Raw genomic sequence first — 18,991 nt, forward strand, 5'->3', positions numbered from 1 at the left:
CAGCATGGTTTTCACCATAAGAGCAACATCTTTACAGGAAAGTTCATCTTTCTCCAAGTGACCAGGGAAACCAAATGACTGAAGCGAGAATCTTCACCACAAACTCTTGTAGCATGATGGTTGCCAGTAATTGTCCACTAGGCATTATAGGGGACACCATTCTTTATTCTTATACTTTCCTTCCAAAGAGCTTCCAGAATGCCCCCTTCACATCTCGGTTCCTCAAGCTGTAGATCAGAGGGTTCAGCATGGGAGTCAGAGCCCAGTATGCTACAGATATGACCTTTTCCTGGTCAGAAACAGACTTTTCTTGGGGCTTCAAGTACATGATCATGATTGTGCCATAAAAGATACTCACCACAGCAAGGTGAGAGCTACAGGTGGAGAACGCTTTCTTACGTCCCTGCCTTGAATTGATACGCAGCACAGCCAGACCTATGCGCCCATACGTGACAACAATGAAACCAAAGGGTGGTATTAGGATAAAGAGGCTGAAAACATGCATGAAAATCTCATTAATATGCGTGTCAGAGCAGGCAAGCTTCAGGAAAGACTGCAGCTCACATCCAAAGTGGTTGATGATGTGTTGGCCACAGAAGTCAGTGGGCTGCAACACCACTGTGATCAGAGTATTCAGGAGGGCAATGGCCACGGATGCAGCCACCAGCCATATGCAAAATCTCCAACTCATGATCTGCATGTAATGTAGAGGTTGGCATATGGCTGCAAAACGGTCGTATGCCATGACAGCAAGGAGAACGCATTCGGTTGAAATGAGTAATAGACCAATGTACATCTGGGCCAAGCATCTGGACAAGGAGATTGTGGGTCTGGGGATAAAGCAGTTGGCCAACACCTCAGGAATTGCATTGCTGGTGAGGATGAGGTCTATTGAGGAGAGGACACTGAGGAAGAAATACATGGGGGTATGAAGCTGTGGGTCAGCAATACTCAGCAGGATGAGGAGCCCATTGCCAAGAAAGCTGATGAGGTAAGCCACCAAGAGTAACCCAAAGAACACAGCCTGAGCTCTTGGGTGTTGCGATAACCCAATTAAAATGAATTCAGTCACCACTGTCCTATTTGAAGCTCCCATTACGTTCTCTGCTGGGTCTCTTCTGCAAGGAAAAATAGAATTGTTTAGACATGGCACTGAAAAAGGTTTCAAACTGCTGCTGATGCCTAAATAGTTGAAATGTTTTAATTCTCTCCACCATCCATCACAAAATGAAGCATGTTGTAGTGCAATGGAAGTTATAGAAGGGACCATTATGCACATTATTCTGGTTGAAATCAATGACATTTATGGCCCAATTCTAAGAAGGTTCTGCACAGGCAGAATGTCCATTCGGTTACAAAGATGCTGTAAGCCTTCCCCCTGGCGCCAGCAGTTGTCAGGAGGCCCGCTGGAGCAAGTAGGTCCAGCACAGAGGCGGAAGGAGGGCAGAAAGGGGGTTGAATGGGATGGGGGATGGTGGAACAGAGTGGCAAAGGGGGTGCGGTGTGGGCAGATTGGAGCCAGAAGGGGAACAGGACTGGCAGCGCTAGTGTGCTCTATATCCAAAAACCATTTTTGGACCTGTCTACACAGATAAACGTGGACTTGCAGCAGTGATATCACTGGCACAGGTCTCAGTTGAGCCCTTGTGGCTGATGGAGCTTCTGCTGGGACAAGCAGACTAATGTCCCCTTACCCCAAAGAAATCTCCAGCCAAAAATGCCCTGCAACATCACCGCACAGGGATTTATGTTGGATTGGGTTGCTAGACTACAATCCTATACACTCTTACCTGAGAGTAAACCCTACCAAATCCAATGGAGGATAATTCTGAGTAGACACACAAACTATTTCTGAGCTAGATATTGGATTCATTGAAATCAATAAGCTCAAGCGTGCCTAGTTGTAAATAAATGGCTATGATCCCTTTTATTAATCTGCCTACTCAAGTCATATTCAAATTATGCAATGGCACCCTAGACCGCCAGTGCTTTAAATAAGAACATAAGAACAGCCCCACTGGATTAGGCCATAGGCCCATCTAGTCCAGCTTCCTGTATCACAGCGGCCCACCAAATGCCCCAGGGAGCACACCAGATAACAAGAGACCTGCATCCTGGTGCCCTCCCTTGCATCTGACATAGTCCATTTCTAAAATCAGGAGGTTGCGCATACACATCATGGCTTGTACCCTGTAATGGATTTTTCCTTCAGAAACTTGTCCAATCCCCTTTTAAAGGCACCCAGGCTAGACGCCATCACCACATCCTGTGGCTAGGAGTTCCACAGACCGACCACACGCTGAGTAAAGAAATATTTTCTTTTGTCTGTTCTAACTCTCCCAATACTCAATTTTAGTGGATGTCCCCTGGTTCTGGTGTTATGTGAGAGTGTAAAGAGCATCTCCCTATCCACTCTGTCCACCCCCTGCATAATTTTGTATGTCTCAATCATGTCCCCCCTCAGGCGTCTCTTTTCTAGGCTGAAGAGGCCCAAATGCCGTAGCCTTTCTTCATAAGGAAGGTGCCCCAGCCCCGTAATCATCTTAGTCGCTCTCTTTTGCACCTTTTCCTTTTCCACTATGTCTTTTTTGAGATGTGGCGGCCAGAGCTGGACACAATACTCCAGGTGTGGCCTTACCATCGATTTGTACAACAGCATTATAATATTAGCTGTTTTGTTCTCAATACCCTTCCTAATGATCCCAAGCATAGAATTGGCCTTCTCCACTGCTGCCGCACATTGGGTCAACACTTTCATCGACCTATCCACCACCACCCCAAGATCTATCTCCTGATCTGTCACAGACAGCTCAGAACCCATCAGCCTATATCTAAAGTTTTGATTTTTTGCCCCAATGTGCATGACTTTACACTTACTGACATTGAAGCGCATCTGTCATTTTGCTGCCCATTCTGCCAGTCTGGAGAGATCCTTCTGGAGCTCCTCACAATCACTTCTGGTCTTCACCACTTGGAAAAGTTTGGTGTCGTCTGCAAACTTTGCAACCTCACTGTTCAACCCTGTCTCCAGGTCATTTATGAAGAGGTTGAAAAGCACCGGTCCCAGGACAGATCCTTGGGGCACACCGCTTTTCACCTCTCTCCACTGTAAAAATTGCCCATTGACACCCACTCTCTGTTTCCTGGCCTCCAACCAGTTCTCAATCCATGAGAGGACCTGTCCTCTAATTCCCTGACTGTGGAGTTTTTTCAGTAGCCTTTGGTGAGGGACCGTGTCAAACGCCTTCTGAAAGTCCAGATATATAATGTCCACGGGTTCTCCCACATCCACATGCCTGTTGACCTTTTCAAAGAATTCTATAAGGTTCGTGAGGCAAGACTTACCCTTACAGAAGCCATGCTGATTCTCCTTCAGCAAGGCCTGTTCATCTATGTGTTTTGAGATTCTATCTTTGATGAGGCATTCCACCATCTTACCCGGTATAGATGTTAGGCTGACCGACCTTTCTCCTAAAGGAAACTAGAACCCAGATTTAATGAAAAGGCTTTTAACCCCCCTTCGCGGGTACACACTTAGCAAATCTCTGGGTGGGGGGAGCTAGGCACACCCCCTGACACTGAAACATTCTGCTGGCCACATTGCCTGGAGATCAGGCACTTGCCATTAATCAGTAAGGAATTGGACTGAACATACATGGGGTTCTTCCATGTCATTTGGAACCCTGTCCATGAAGGTTTCCAAGTCATGTGGAGGAACCCTCTCTGCTTGTTCCATTTCTGCCTTTGGCCAGTTTCAAATGTGCAACTGCAGTGGGATGTGGCCAGCGGGGTGGGTCCGGAGCAGGGCAGATATCCCTCTCTGCATCCAGCAGAGGGGAGCAGCTTATATCCAGCAGACACAACAAGCCTGCTGCCCTCTCCCAGTTGCTGAATGTGAAGTGGGGATATCTGAAGCAGGCTCAAGACACAAAAAGAATGAGAGGGAGTGAAATTTGTGCTACTCTTGCAGATATGATTCTGTTCTTGTTTTCCTATCACTTCTCAGATATTTTATTTGGGCAGGTGTCTCCAAATTCTTGTGAAAATTTCAGTGTAGGTGTAGTGATTAGAGCAGAAGCACTGGGCTTTGAAATGCTTTAGCATATGTGGCAACAGCAGGCACGCCTGCTTCTGCGCAGAGCAAACACTGCTGGCCTTGGTCATAGGCTGTGTGTCTGAGCCCAGTGCTGTAAACAACAGGATGAGATAGGAAGCGCTCAGACTTCAAGAATGTGTTGTCAAGGTGTCCTTATCTGTAAACCTTAGTAACCTCTGCAGTAGGCAGAGGGGGTAGAGTGAATAAAAGCAAGAGGCAGGCTCAGTAAAGGCGGCTTCCCTGCTTGCACTATATCTTTGAAACCTGCCTGCCGTCTCTTCATTGCCTCTCTGACTTTTCACTGTGTCTGCTCCTGCACTCCATCAAGCAACCTGGCCTAGAGTCAAGTTTGCTTCCCAAAGTTATTGCTACGTGTAGGTGAAATTTAGCTGCACTTCTAACTCTTTCCATGGATGAGCAGCCATCTCTCTTGCTCCATCAGGTTCCTAGTCAGGGTACTAATTCTAACTTCTATCCACTTCTTTCCTGGGATAAGTCCGAAGAAACAGAATGGTTCTTACTTTTGAGTAGTCATGCATAGGATTGTGGTATTAGTTTCCACCTGTACAATCTCAGCTACTTGCCTATTATTTGTTGGGGGGACAGGGAAGAGGAGAATTCCCTATCCAATAACTTGGATACTAAAGAACTGTTATAACCAGAGTTGTGTTTTCTTTACTCATTAGCCGAAAATTAGTATTGACCAAATTACCACTAACTGTGGCATACTTTATTCAGTTTAAAATTGAAGCTTCCTTTCATTCTTACAGGTCCAAAGGTTCTACTGTTAGTGAGTAGTGCCCAGATATTATTATTTATGTCACTGAGGACGCAATCCTAACCAGCAGTTATGCCGGTATGGGTGGCCCTGGAGGGTCACAAATGTGCCGTAAAGCACGTTTGCAGCTCCTTAGGTGGGAGCTGTGTCGCAGCATTCAGATGCGCCGAAGCGCGGACGGAGGCAGAAGCCTCCACCGCGGCTCCCGCACCACTGCTTGTGTCTGCATGGGCGTGCCGACATAAGCGGCAAAGGTAGGCATGGGGGGCATGAGGAGGGGGCGGGAGGGGGCATTACTGGACAAGGGGAGGGCGGGGAGGACGGGCCCGGAGGCAGGCACACGGGGGCCCGGGGCTGGGACCCGGGGCCGTGGCTGCGACGCGGCGGTTATGCTGGATCCCAACCCCAGTCCCTGAGGCGAGCGGAGCGGCTTGAAGCTGCTCTGCTCTCCTCAAACTTGTGCCACCTCCAGAGGTGGCGCAAGTCTGAGGAGACCCATAGAAGCGCATAGCCCTGACCCACGGGTAAGGGGAAGAGCTTCCCCTTGCCCTTGGCTGAGCCGCTGCACGCTGCATTCCCACATTGAATGCAGCGCAAGCCTCCTGGCTTGCCTGCTCCACCATGGGTTAGGATTGCGCCCTGTGTTACTAGATGATGCACGTTTGCACCTCCTTAGGCGGTGTATGTCAATTGCTGGGCATATTTGTTTTTCCGATTGTAAATAGCACACTTGTAGGACTCTGATCTGGATCGCGGCCCTTGTGGAGATAGAGAGGCATTTGCCCTACCCCACACCACAATCCTGACCTGAATCAGGGGTCTGCATGCATGCATTCTATGGCACTTGAACATTATTTTTTCCATGAAACCCAATGGAAATAGATAGAAAAAGAGGCAACGTTAAGGCCATGAAGGACGAAGAGGGACAGCAGGGGTGCTTTAAGCTTACAGATGCCTTTCATTATCGGTTGCATTGATTTCTCTTTCCACTTTCTCAGTCTCTCAATTCACTACTATCAATGCTCCTCTAGTCATCATTTTGTGCCTCAGCTGCGAGATTCTCTTTGCATTTCACTAAGTCTAAATGTATTTCTTAATGCAACAGAAAGGGACAAAAGCTTCAGAATAACTGGAGGCCCCATCCTATCCAACTTTCCAGTGCTTATGCAGTCATGCCAACAGCGTGTGTGCTGCATCCTGCAGGGGGTGGTCAGTCACGGGGTTTTTCTCAAGGTCAGGGAATGTTTGTTCCTTTACCTTGAGGCTGCATTGTGGTTGCATTGGCACTGGAAAGTTGCAGAAGTTTGAGCCCTGGTTCCATTAAAAGAAATACACAAGAATAAAATGCAGTCCTAAGGCTGGTTTTGACATACACCCATTCTACAGCTAAAGTACTTTTACTTACCCAGTGTCAATTCATACAGTGATGCCTTGAGAGAAGACTGAGATATGTCGTAATTGGAACTCTTTCTCCAAGTACCTTTCAAGATCCAGGTCAAGCAGTAAGAGCTCTTCTTGCCAAGAAGCTTGCACATGTGTTCAAGGTCAGAGAAAATCAGTTACCTTCAGGAACAGCTCATCTCTGCCTTGGTTCCAAAAGTGTGCTTTGGGGCTTTGCTAAGATCAATGCTCACACTGTTTCCACCTGATGATCTGTGAGCTGTGAGGGGTATTCAAGATTCCTTGTCCACTCTAGGAGGAAAAACAACATACAATGGGAAAAATGGTGGGAAGTTAATGGTCTTTTTCAAAGATATTCTGCAGCTGTTGATTAATTTTCATCACTTATATTTAGATGTAGGTTTCAGCGTTTCACTGAAGACGGCCCTATCTATTCCTGGGGAAAGAAGGTAATGATTTAGGACACACCAGATCCCTAGTGGTTAACATGCTATGGGTCCTCTGGAGTATGACAGGTAGGCCCAGGGGTGATTCCAAAGACTGATCTTTAATTGAACTCCAAGGATATCACATTAGCACTTTAAAGAATCGATTATTCCTAAAAGTATATGACCAGTACAGGGAAGGGGAAAATAGCATTCAGACTCCAAGCCTTAATGATCTCCATAAACATCTCCTTTGTAACTTGTATAATAACACTTATCTCCATTTTCTCTCTTTCCTGTGTTATGGTCCACTGTACCTGCTGAGATCGAGCAGTTGGGGCCTCCTTGTGGACATAGGCTGGTCCTTATGAAGGTGTAAGAACATAAGACAAAGTTCCCATGAATTTCTGATCTAAACCTTTCTGATCTCTGGGACAACCAGGGCTGGAAAATCACACATTCCCCACCCAGAGAAACAAATAGCTCCAAACGTAAGCACTCTGGTTGCTCTATCAGACAATGGGCGCAATCCCAGCCTGCACTGGAACAGGCAAGCCAAGAACCTTGCGATGTATCCAGCGCAGGACAGGGGCCATAAGCAGCTGAGCCAGAGGCAAGTGGAAACACTTCCCCTTACTTCCAGATAAGGGCCGCTGGCACCTATGGATCTCCTCGGACTTGTGCCACCTCTTGAGAATGGGGGTTGAGATCTGGCATAACTACAGGATCCCAGCCCCGCCTCCTGCTCCCCGTCTGCCCTCCCTTCCTCCACCCAGCAATGCGTCCCTCCCACCTTCTCCACACCCCCGCCTACCTCAGAGCGTTGCGTCAGTGCAGCCATGCCAATGCAAGGCGCTCTGAGCGCTGGCCCGGCTTCCTTCCATGGAGGCGCAAACATGCCTTAAAGCACGTTTGCTACCCTTCTGTGCCAGTTCAAGTGACTTGCACTGGCCCTAGTCAAGGGCTGGATTGCACCCAATGAAGCACTGGAAGCTCATAGATTAGGAAAGCCCCCAAAATTTGTCAAGGAACTAAACCCTGAAATCAAAACTGAAAGGCAGAATTAAGTAATTCTGAAGGGGAAAAAATCTGCAGTTAGCATAGCTCACATGCAGGTATGCCTTACTTTGTGTTGGACTGTAAGCAGTGGTGGGATTCAACCGGTTCGCCCCGGTTCTATGGAACCCCTACTTAATCAAGGTCTTGGTTCTGAGAACCGTTTGCTGGTGGGGAGCACACGCGCAGCTCTGATGCCTCCTGCGACTGCGCTGAGAATGTAGGAGAGGGCGCGATCCCTGACGAGGGCAAGAGGAGCAGTTCAGCTGCCCGCCCCACGCCACTCCTCCCCAGCAGAGCTAGCCAGCTCAGCTCTCCCGGTGGGTCAGGGGGGTGGGTGGGACGAAGAGGAGGGCGCTGGAGCTGCTCCCACCCAAAGAGCCCCCGCCGCCTCCTAGGGCGAGCCCCCCTGCCCCGCGACCCCTCCCGCTCGAGCCTGCCTGCCTGACCCTTGTGGAGCCCTGACCCCCCAAGCAGCCCTGACCCTCAAGCAGCCCTGACCCTCTTCCCACAAGCAGCCCTTAGCATCTCATGCTCTTCTCTGAGGCTTCGATCTTATCCACACTTTCCTGAGAGTAAGCCCCATTGAACACAATGGAACTTACCTCTGGGTAGGCACTGAGCACAATCCTAACCAGGTCTACTCAGAAGTAACTCCTATTTTGTTCAATGGGGCTTACTCCCAGGAAAGTGTGGATAGGATCGCAGCCTCAGTGACCAAGATGAGATGCTTCCTTCTTCGCCATCTGCTTGACAGTGGCTGCAATCCTAACCACACTTTTTGCATGTGCTTTTATCCAAAATCTGTGCATTTGCATCTGAGCAATCTGCTCAGTTGTTTTGGAGAATTTCAGCTTAACTCATCTTGACAAAACTGTGTGTTGTAAGAATTACATGTTCCTTTTTACAGTCAGAAATTCTTATAAAGGTAGATTACAGAGATGACTCAGACATGCTACCCATTCTATCCCTGTCCAGGAAGGAATCGGTCCCATTGAATTATACGCACAAGTCTTTGGAATACAGCCCTATTGAACTCAGTGAATCTTACTTCTGAATCAACTTGCATGTGAATGTTCAAGACAGAATTTAGGGGCTGCTTCGAAAATCATGTTGTGGCTCAGTTTACCAGAATTTTGAATTAAAACGGCAATATAGAAAGATCTCATGCAGATAAACAAGAAGATTCCAGGATGTTAGATGGGTCCAAAACTAAGGAAAAATAAGTGAAAATGGTGAAAACGCAATGATTTTCCTTCTTCTTACATGCAGCCCATTGATTCTACAGTTTTTCTCTCTTCCCTAAATAGTATTTATCAATCTCCAGCTATCATAGGTAATCTATCCCAAGCTTATTTGTTCAACTCTGCTTTCCAACTTATTGCATACATTCATAGCCCAATCATTTCCTGCGCTGGAACAGGCAGGCTGGCTGGCCTCCACTGAATACAGCGCAGGGTTGAGGCTGGCCACGAAGTGATTCCCCTTACCCCGGGCAACGGAGCAGTGGCCCAGATGGAGGTTTCTACAAGGTAGGGCAATGTTTGTTCCCTTACCTTGGAGTTGCATTGCCCTTATGTCAGTGCTGGAAAGTGGGTTAGGATTGCAGCCTATGTGTGATTGTTAGTATATTACTGGTCTTTTGTTTATTTACTTTTTCCTCTTGTACTGCATTTATTTGATTCCCCCTCCATATTGTAAATAATCCCTAAATATGCTGTGTACTGTGCATTGAACCCTTTGGCTTCTTTCCTTTTCTTCTCTAAAATACCAGTTTCCCCTAAGTGTACAGCTGAGTAGGTGTAGTAACAATGGTTACAGTCCAACACAAAGTAAGGCATACATAACCTGCATGTCAGCTATGCTAACTGCAGATTTTTCCCCCTTCAGAATTACTTAATTCAGCCTTTCAGGTTTTGATTTCAGGGTTTGGTTCCTTGATAAATTTGGGGGGATTTCCTAATCTATGAGCTTCCAGTGCTTCATTGGGTGCAATCCAGCCCTTGACTTGGGCCGCACAGGAGGGTAGCAAATGTGCTGTAAGGCATGTTTGCGCCTCCTCGGAGGAAGCTGGGCCAGCGCTCAGAGCGCCTTGCTGTGCTGACGCAATGCTCTGCAGTAGGCAGGGGGTGCAGAGGAGGTGGGAGGGAGGCATTGCTGGGTGGAGGGAGGGAGGGCAGGTGGGGAGCGGGAGGCAGAGCTGGGATCCTGCAGTTATGCCAGATCCCAACCCCCGTTCCCAGGGAGAATGGAGCGGCTCCAAGCCGCTCTCCTCTCCTTGGACTTGTGCCACCTCAAGAGGTGGCACAAGTCCGAGGAGATCCATAGGTGCCAGCGGCCCTTATCTGGAGGTAAGGGAAAATGTTTTCACTTGCCTCTGGCTCAGCTGCTTATGGCCCCTGTCCTGCGCTGGATACCTGTTCCAGTTCAGGCTGGGATTGCGCCCATTGTCTGATAGAGTAACCAGAGTGCTTACGTTTGGAGCTATTTGTTTCTCTGGGTGGGGAATGTGTGATTTTCCAGCCCTGGTTGTCCCAAAGAGATCAGAAAGGTTTAGGTCAAATCAGAAATTCATGGGAATTTTGTCTTGTTATGTTCTTACACCATAAGGACCAGCCTATGTCCACAAGTAGGCCCCAACTGCTCAATCCCAGCAGGTACAATGGACCATAGCACAGGAAAGAGAGAAAATGGAGATAAGTGTTATTATACAAGTTACAAAGGAGATGTTTATGGAGATCATTAAGGCTTGGAGTCTGAATGCTATTTTCTCCTTCCCTGAACTGGTCATATACTTTTAGGAATAATCGATTCTTTAAAGTGCTAATGTGATATCCTTGGAGTTCAATTAAAGATCAGTCTTTGGAATCACCCCTGGGCCTACCTGTCATACTCCAGAGGACCCATAGCATGTTAACCACTAGAGATCCAGTGCGTCCTAAATCATTACCTTCTTTCCCCAGGAATAGATAGAGCCGTCTTCAGTGAAACACTGAAACCTAAAAATAAATATAAGCAATGAAAATAAACAGCTGCAGAATATCTTTGAAAAAGACCATTAACTTTCCACCATTTTTTCCACTGTATGATGTTTTTCCTCCTAGAGTGGACAAGGAATCTTGAATATCCCTCACAGCTCACAGATCATCAGGTGGAAACAGTGTGAGCATTGATCTTAGCAAAGCCCCAAAGCACACTTTTGGAACCAAGGCAGAGATGAGCTGTTCCTGAAGGTAACTAATTTTCTCTGACCTTGAACACATGTGCAAGTTTGTTGGCAAGAAGAGCTCTTACTGCTTGACCTGGCTCTTGAAAGGTACTTGGACAAGAGTTCCAATTACCACATATCTCAGTCTTCTCTCAAGGCATCACTGTATGAATTGACGCTGGGTAAGTAAAAGTACTTTAGCTGTAGAATGGATGTATGTCAAAACCAGCTTTAGGACTGCATTTTCATTCTTGTGTATTTCTTTTAATGGAACCAGGGCCCAAACTTCTGCAACGTTCCCATGCCAATGCAACCACAATGCAGCCTCAAAGTAAAGAGACAAACATTCCCTGACCGTGAGAAAGCCCCCGTGACTGACCACCCCCTGCAGGTTGCAGCACACACGCTGTTGGCATGACTGCATAAGCACTGAATAGGATGGGGCCTCCAGTTATTCTGAAGCTTTGGTAGAACTCGTCCCTTCCTGTTGCATTAAGAAATACATTTAGACTTAGTGAAATGCAAAGAGAATCCTGCAGCTGAGGCACAAAATGATGACTGGAGGAGCATTGATAGCAGTGAACTGAGAGGACTGAGAATGTGGAAAGAGAAATAATGTTGAAGTGCCATAGAATGCATGCATGCAGACCCCTGATTCAGGTCAGGATTGTGGTGTGGGGTAGGGCAAATGCCTCTCTATCCCCACAATGGTCCCGATCCAGATCAGGGTCCTACAAGTGTGCTATTTACAATCGGAAAAACAAATATGCCCAGCAATTGACATGCATATTATCATCTAGTAACATAGGGCGCAATCCTAACCCGCGCTGGAGCAGGCAAGCCAGGAGGCTTGTGCTGTATCCAATACAGGATTGCAGCATGCAGCGGCTCAGCCACGGGCAAGGGGAAGCTCTTCCCCTTACCCGTGGGTAAGGGTTGCGTGCCTCTATGGGTCTCCTTTGACTTGTGCCGCCACCGGATGTGGCACAAGTGAGAGGAGAGCGGAAGCCGCTCCGCTCGCCCCGAGGACAGGGGTTGGGATCCAGCAGAACCGCTGGGTCGCAGCCCCACCCCCGGCTCCCCGCGCGTCCACCTCCGGGCCCTCCCGCCGCCCTCCCCCTGCTCAGTCATGGGTTCAGGGTCAGGGTTCCAAATGACATGGTCAGGGTCAGTCATGGGCTCAGTCATGGGTTCATGGTCAGGGTTCCAAATGACATGGAAGAACCCCCTGTATGTTCACACCCATCCCTTACTGGTAAATGGCAAGTGCCTGGTCTCCAGGCAATGTGGCCAGCAGAATGTGTCAGGGTCAGGAGGTGTGACTAGCTCCCCCCACCCAGAGATTTGCTGAGTGTGTACCTGTGAAGGGGGCATGTCTTTTGGTTTTATTAAAAGCCTTTTGATTAAATCTGGGTTCTAGTTTCCTTTAGGAGATAGCACTGGAGGTCTAGGGTGCCCTTGCATAATTTGAATATGACTTGAGTAGGCAGATTCATAAAAGGGATCATAGCTGTAGCAGTGTAGCACGCAGAGGCACTGGGCTTTAGAGCTTCCAGGCAAGACATGGCAACTTTGGGCGTGGGCACACCCCCCTTCCTCTCAGCAGAGGCAAACCTTGGTATGTTCTTTGTTCATGAAAAGCTGAGAGCATGAGGCCCAGTGCAAGGGAAAACACAGAGATGAGTTATGGCAGGGGTCGGCAACCGTAAACACTCGAAGAGCCGTTTGGACCCATTTTCTGGAGGGAAAAAAACCTCAGGAGCCACAAAACCCTTTTGACATCTAAAATGCTGCATATATAGTTTTTTTCACCTTTATGCTCTTATAGGTCCCATTTTAATAATGTAGCCCCCTCTTGTAGCTTTTAGTTAGTTTTGTCATACATTCTTGTCCTGTGTTTTCAGACACCTGCTCCTCTATGGTGTTTTGCCTGATTCCAAGGCCATTCTCTGCCTGGAGAATTAGGCCCACTTTAAGCAAATTAGCTCCCCTTCTTCCCCCCAACAAATGACCCTGGTTCTGCCCTGCAGTCCTGCTGGACCCCACCTCCAGGGTAGCTCACCTGTTCAACCTGCAGAGGTCCTCTCTCCTGCCAGCAGCCTCCCACCTCTACAGCAGACCCTGGGTCCTCAGCAGGTCTTGGGCACAGCAGCCACACACCAAACTCCAGTGTCAGAGTATCCAAGTCAAAGTCAGGAAGCCAAGCCAGTCCATCTCCTCTCCTACCTCCAACCTGCACTCCTACAACCCACACCCCCTTCCTCAGGTGCTCCTTATATCTCTGAGGACCCTATTGCCTTCAAGTGGCTGCAGCTGTGCAGCACAGTCTGCTGGATGCCCAGGCCTTACCCTTAAAGGGGCCACTGCTAACACCACATCTACCTCCTCACCAGATCTTCCAGGATTCCAATACATATGGTGGTTATGACATCTGCTTACCTTACATGGATACTAAAGAACTCCCCCCACCTTCCAGAGGCACCCTGCTGGAAGGAAAAAAGGACACAGAGAAGAAGCCAGAGCTGGGGGGGAAGGTGGGGGGCAACCATAGGCCAGCTTCTGCCCTGCCTGCCTGCCTGCCCTCCCTCCCTCACTCAGGCTGCAACCCTCTCCACACTATCCTGGGAGTAAGCCCCATTGGCTACAATGGGACTTCTGAGCAGACAAGCTGGTTGGAGCTCTCAGGCTGCAGTCCTCTCCACACTTTCCTGGGAGGAAGCCCCACTGACTACTTGTGAGTAGACCTGCATAAGAGGAGGCTGAGGCTGCAGCCCTCCACACCTTCCTGGGAGGAAGCCCCACTGACTACTTGTGAGTAGACCTGCATAAGAGGAGGCTGAGGCTGCAGCCCTCCACACCTTCCTGGGAGTAGCCCAGGGACTACATCAGGGCTTACTCTGGAACAGACCTTCCTGGGCTCCCACTCACCCGTCCTTGCACTTGGCCTTCAGCAGGCTTCAAGGCTGCCATCCCAGGAACCCTTTCCTGGGAGTAAGCTTCATCCGATGTAATAGGGCTTACAACTGAGTAGACACGCATAGGAGCAGGCTCCATGGCTGCAATCCCAGGCACCCTTTCCTGGGAGCAAGCTTCATCCACTGTAATGGGGCTTACTACTGAGTAGACACACAGGATGTCTCCTCTGCTGTGGAGGAAAAGCCTCTCCTTGCACTGAGTGGGGACCTGCTCAGGGAAAGGCGGGCTGCAAGGGCTCGAAATGGCTGAGGAGGAAGGCAGCTCAGGATTGGCTGGTGGTCAGCCAGTGAAGGGCCCTGAGCCATTCCAACAGAAAAAGCCAGGAGCCTGCTGGATGCTGATTGGCTGAGCCTGCTGGAGAGTTGGGGAAGGGAAAAACAGGGAGCTTAAGCCTGCAGAGCAGGCAAAATTGAAAGGGGAAACCAATGCGGGGCAGGTGGGGGTGAAGGGAGAGGAGGGAAGCTGCCTGCACTCCCAACACAGGTGCCTCTCACACTCTTTGCCACTTGCACCTGGAGGAGCCACAGCAGACAGCTGAAAGAGCCACATGCGGCTCTAGAGCCGCAGGTTGCCGACCCCTGAGTTATGGGATAGATAAGTGCAGCGCTCAGTTGTTAGGAATGCGTTTTTGCCTGGGAAAGTGTTTTATCAGTGGCTAAAAGAAACCGGAGCCTTGTTGTGTATAGCTTTAAGAAAATGAAATAAAGGCTGAAGGGGGCTGGCTCGGTAGGCTCAGCGGATGCTCCCTGGACTCAACCTGAAACCCTGGCATCATTGCTTCACGTAGCCATTTATTTACAACTAGGCACGCTTGAGCTTATTGATTTCAATGAATCCAATATCTAGCTCAGAAATAGTTTGTGTGTCTACTCAGAATTATCCTCCATTGGATTCAGTAGGGTTTACTCTCAGGTAAGAGCGTAGAGGATTGTAGTCTAGCAACCCAATCCAACATAAATCCCTGTGTGGCGATGTTGCAGGGCATCTTTGGCTGCTGGAGGTCTCTTTGGGGTAAGCGGACATTTGTCCGCTTCTCCCAGCAGAAGCTCCATCAACCACAAAGGATCAACTGAGACCTGTGCCAGTGATATCACTGCTGAAAGTCCACGTTGATCTGTGTAGACAGATCAGGCCCAAGAATGGTTTTGGATGTAGAGCACACTAGCGCTGCCAGTCCTGTCCCCCTTCTGGGTCCAATCTACCCACACCTCACCCCCTTTGCCACTCTGTTCCACCATCCCCCATCCCATTCAACCCCCTTTCTGCCCTCCTTCTGCCTGTCCTTTCCCCCTCCTGGGTCCAATCTGCTCACACCTCACCCCCTTTGCCACTCTGTTCCACCATCCCCCATCCCATTCAACCCCCTTTCTGCCCTCCTTCTGCCTGTCCTTTCCCCCTCCTGGGTCCAATCTGCCCACACCTCACCCCCTTTGCCACTCTGTTCCACCATCCCCCATCCCATTCAACCCCCTTTCTGCCCTCCTTCTGCCTGTCCTTTCCCCCTCCTGGGTCCAATCTGCTCACACCTCACCCCCTTTGCCACTCTGTTCCACCATCCCCCATCCCATTCAACCCCCTTTCTGCCCTCCTTCTGCCTGTCCTTTCCCCCTCCTGGGTCCAATCTGCCCACACCTCACCCCCTTTGCCACTCTGTTCCACCATCCCCCATCCCATTCAACCCCCTTTCTGCCCTCCTTCTGCCTGTCCTTTCCCCCTCCTGGGTCCAATCTGCTCACACCTCACCCCCTTTGCCACTCTGTTCCACCATCCCCCATCCCATTCAACCCCCTTTCTGCCCTCCTTCTGCCTGTCCTTTCCCCCTCCTGGGTCCAATCTGCCCACACCTCACCCCCTTTGCCACTCTGTTCCACCATCCCCCATCCCATTCAACCCCCTTTCTGCCCTCCTTCTGCCTGTCCTTTCCCCCTCCTGGGTCCAATCTGCTCACACCTCACCCCCTTTGCCACTCTGTTCCACCATCCCCCATCCCATTCAACCCCCTTTCTGCCCTCCTTCTGCCTGTCCTTTCCCCCTCCTGGGTCCAATCTGCCCACACCTCACCCCCTTTGCCACTCTGTTCCACCATCCCCCATCCCATTCAACCCCCTTTCTGCCCTCCTTCTGCCTGTCCTTTCCCCCTCCTGGGTCCAATCTGCTCACACCTCACCCCCTTTGCCACTCTGTTCCACCATCCCCCATCCCATTCAACCCCCTTTCTGCCCTCCTTCTGCCTGTCCTTTCCCCCTCCTGGGTCCAATCTGCCCACACCTCACCCCCTTTGCCACTCTGTTCCACCATCCCCCATCCCATTCAACCCCCTTTCTGCCCTCCTTCTGCCTGTCCTTTCCCCCTCCTGGGTCCAATCTGCTCACACCTCACCCCCTTTGCCACTCTGTTCCACCATCCCCCATCCCATTCAACCCCCTTTCTGCCCTCCTTCTGCCTGTCCTTTCCCCCTCCTGGGTCCAATCTGCCCACACCTCACCCCCTTTGCCACTCTGTTCCACCATCCCCCATCCCATTCAACCCCCTTTCTGCCCTCCTTCTGCCTGTCCTTTCCCCCTCCTGGGTCCAATCTGCTCACACCTCACCCCCTTTGCCACTCTGTTCCACCATCCCTCATCCCATTCAATACCCTTTCTGCCCTCCTTCCGCCTCTGTGCTGGACTTACTTGCTCCAGCAGGCCTCCTGACAACTGCTGGCACCAGGGGGAAGGCTTACAGCATCTTTGTAACTGAATGGACATTCTGCCTGTGCAGAACCTTCTTAGAATTGGGCCATACATGTGATTGATTTCAGCCAGAATAATGTGCATAACGGTCCCTTCTATAGCATCCATTGCACTTCAACATGCTTCATTTTGTGATGGATGGTGGAGAGAATTAAAACATTTCAACTATTTAGGCATCAGCAGCAGTTTGAAGCCTTTTTCAGTGCCACGTCTAAACAGTTTGTTCTATTTTTCCTTGCAGAAGAGACTCAGCAGAGAACGTAATGGGAGCTTCAAATGAGACAATGGTGACTGAATTCATTTTAATTGGGTTATCGCAACACCCAAGAGCTCAGGCTGTGTTCTTTGGGTTACTCTTGGTGGCTTACCTCATCAGCTTTCTTGGCAATGGGCTCCTCATCCTGTTGAGTATCGCTGACCCACGGCTTCATACCCCCATGTATTTCTTCCTCTGTGTCCTCTCCTCGATAGACCTCATCCTCACCAGCAATACAATTCCTGAGGTGTTGGCCAACTGCTTTATTCCCAGACCCACAATCTCCTTGTCCAGATGCTTAGCCCAGATGTACATTGGTCTATTGCTCATTGTAGCCGAATGCATTCTCCTTGCTATCATGGCATATGACCGTTTTGCAGCCGTATGCCAACCTCTACATTACATGCAGATCATGAGTTGGAGATTATGCATTTCTCTAGTGATTGTATCTCTGTCTTTCTCCTTCCTGATAACCCTAATTAATGGGGTGTTGCAGCCCACTGACTTCTGTGGCCAACACATCATCAACCACTTTGGATGTGAGCTGCAGTCTTTCCTCAAGCTTGCCTGCTCTGACACGCATATTAGTGAGATTTTCATGCATGTTTCCAGTCTCTTTATCCTAATACCACCCTTTGGTTTCATTGTTGTCACATATGGGCGCATAGGTCTGGCTGTGCTGCGTATCAATTCAACACAGGGGCGCAAGAAAGCATTCTCCACCTGTAGCTCTCACCTCATGGTGGTGAGTATCTTTTATGGCACAATCATGATCATGTACTTGAAGCCCCAAGAAAAGTCTGTTTCTGAAAAGGAAAAGGTAATATCTGTAGCATACTGGGCTCTGACTCCCATGCTGAACCCTCTGATCTACAGCTTGAGGAACAAAGATGTGAAGGGGGCATTCTGGAAACTGCTTGGAAGGAAATTGTCAGAGTAAAGAAGCATACACTCCACTTACGTGGCACAGGGGCTCAACACTGGTAATATTTGATGGTGATCATCTGCTACATGAGGTAGTGGCAAAAGTTATGGCTTCTGTCCCAGTGTGAGGTCACTTTAGTCAAGATTAACTTTCTTATCCAGAAATCCATTTGGTTTTGAAAATGGGATAGTCAGGAGTGACTGCTATATTAGCACCTACTTATATTTTTGAAAGGAATTGCTTGATTGTTCCTTTGAAAATGTTTGCCCTCTTGTGAGTATTTTTGCTTTAAATAAATAAAAAAAGACCAGCTCCGTAATGAGTCCACTTCTTAGTGTTTCTGGGATCTTTGCATTCATTGGTAAGAATGCAACAAAGTTAAGGCAGGTTTATTTCTTACTGAGTTACTAGATAGGTAGGACACTGACTGCAAATGTGTCCTGTTAGGCAGAGGCAGCTGTTTCCCAGTGGCGTCACTAGGGTTCGGGTTACCTGGTGCGGAATGCCAGCGTGTCACCCCCCATGCAGTGGGTGGGGCAACACCCCAAGTGCTGGGCATGGTGATATACCATTGCCCCGCCCCCACTGGCTTTTTGGCTTTACCGTTTGATAGAACAAAGATTGAACGCATTCTGCATGAAATTACGCATTGATTGATATGTAACATGATGGTGTTAGTCCTCCAAACTCTGATTTTAGTGATTTTGGTCACTAGTGGCTTCACACTCCCCCCAGGGTGTCCAACTTACTAACACCTTATTGCAGCAGTTCTCAAACTTTTAGCACTGGGACCCACTTTTTAGAATGATAATCTTTCCAAGACTCACCAGAAGTGATGTCATGGTGGAAGTGACATCATCAGGCAAATTAAAATGAATAAGAATAAATAATTAAAGTAAAACAAATAAATAAGCAGAAGCCAGCCCTGTTCCGCCAAGTGAAATTCCTCTGTACCCTGCCTGCAATAACACCCCCCTCCAAAATCAGTAAGGTTTTCAACCCCGCCCAGTGCCCAGTTCAATTTAAGAACTACTGTTTAAACCAGAACACTGTCAGGATCTACCTGGTTTTGCAAGTCTTAGAAAAGTTCACCTAAAGCCTCTGTTTTGATCCTTTTTAGTGGGGGGGGGGGAGGCTG

General features: G+C 49.0%; 2 protein-coding genes across 2 annotated transcripts; one reads left to right on the plus strand and one right to left on the minus strand.

Annotated features, from left to right (window-relative positions):
* Positions 1 to 169: 169 nt before the first annotated feature.
* Positions 170 to 13,964, minus strand: LOC136638734 (olfactory receptor 13H1-like). Its single transcript, XM_066612768.1, has 2 exons — positions 13,893 to 13,964; positions 170 to 1,118 (listed from the first exon to the last, which is right to left on the minus strand). Exon 2 carries the CDS (start codon positions 1,094 to 1,096, stop codon positions 170 to 172), a length of 927 nt encoding a protein of 308 aa, XP_066468865.1. The 5' UTR covers positions 1,097 to 1,118; positions 13,893 to 13,964.
* Positions 13,965 to 16,956: 2,992 nt separating this feature from the next.
* Positions 16,957 to 17,868, plus strand: LOC136638735 (olfactory receptor 13H1-like). The gene has a single exon (XM_066612769.1). It carries the CDS (start codon positions 16,957 to 16,959, stop codon positions 17,866 to 17,868), a length of 912 nt encoding a protein of 303 aa, XP_066468866.1.
* Positions 17,869 to 18,991: the final 1,123 nt, after the last annotated feature.

This window comes from Tiliqua scincoides, chromosome 2, assembly GCF_035046505.1.
Source record: "Tiliqua scincoides isolate rTilSci1 chromosome 2, rTilSci1.hap2, whole genome shotgun sequence".
NCBI classification, from domain to species: Eukaryota; Metazoa; Chordata; class Lepidosauria; order Squamata; family Scincidae; genus Tiliqua; species Tiliqua scincoides.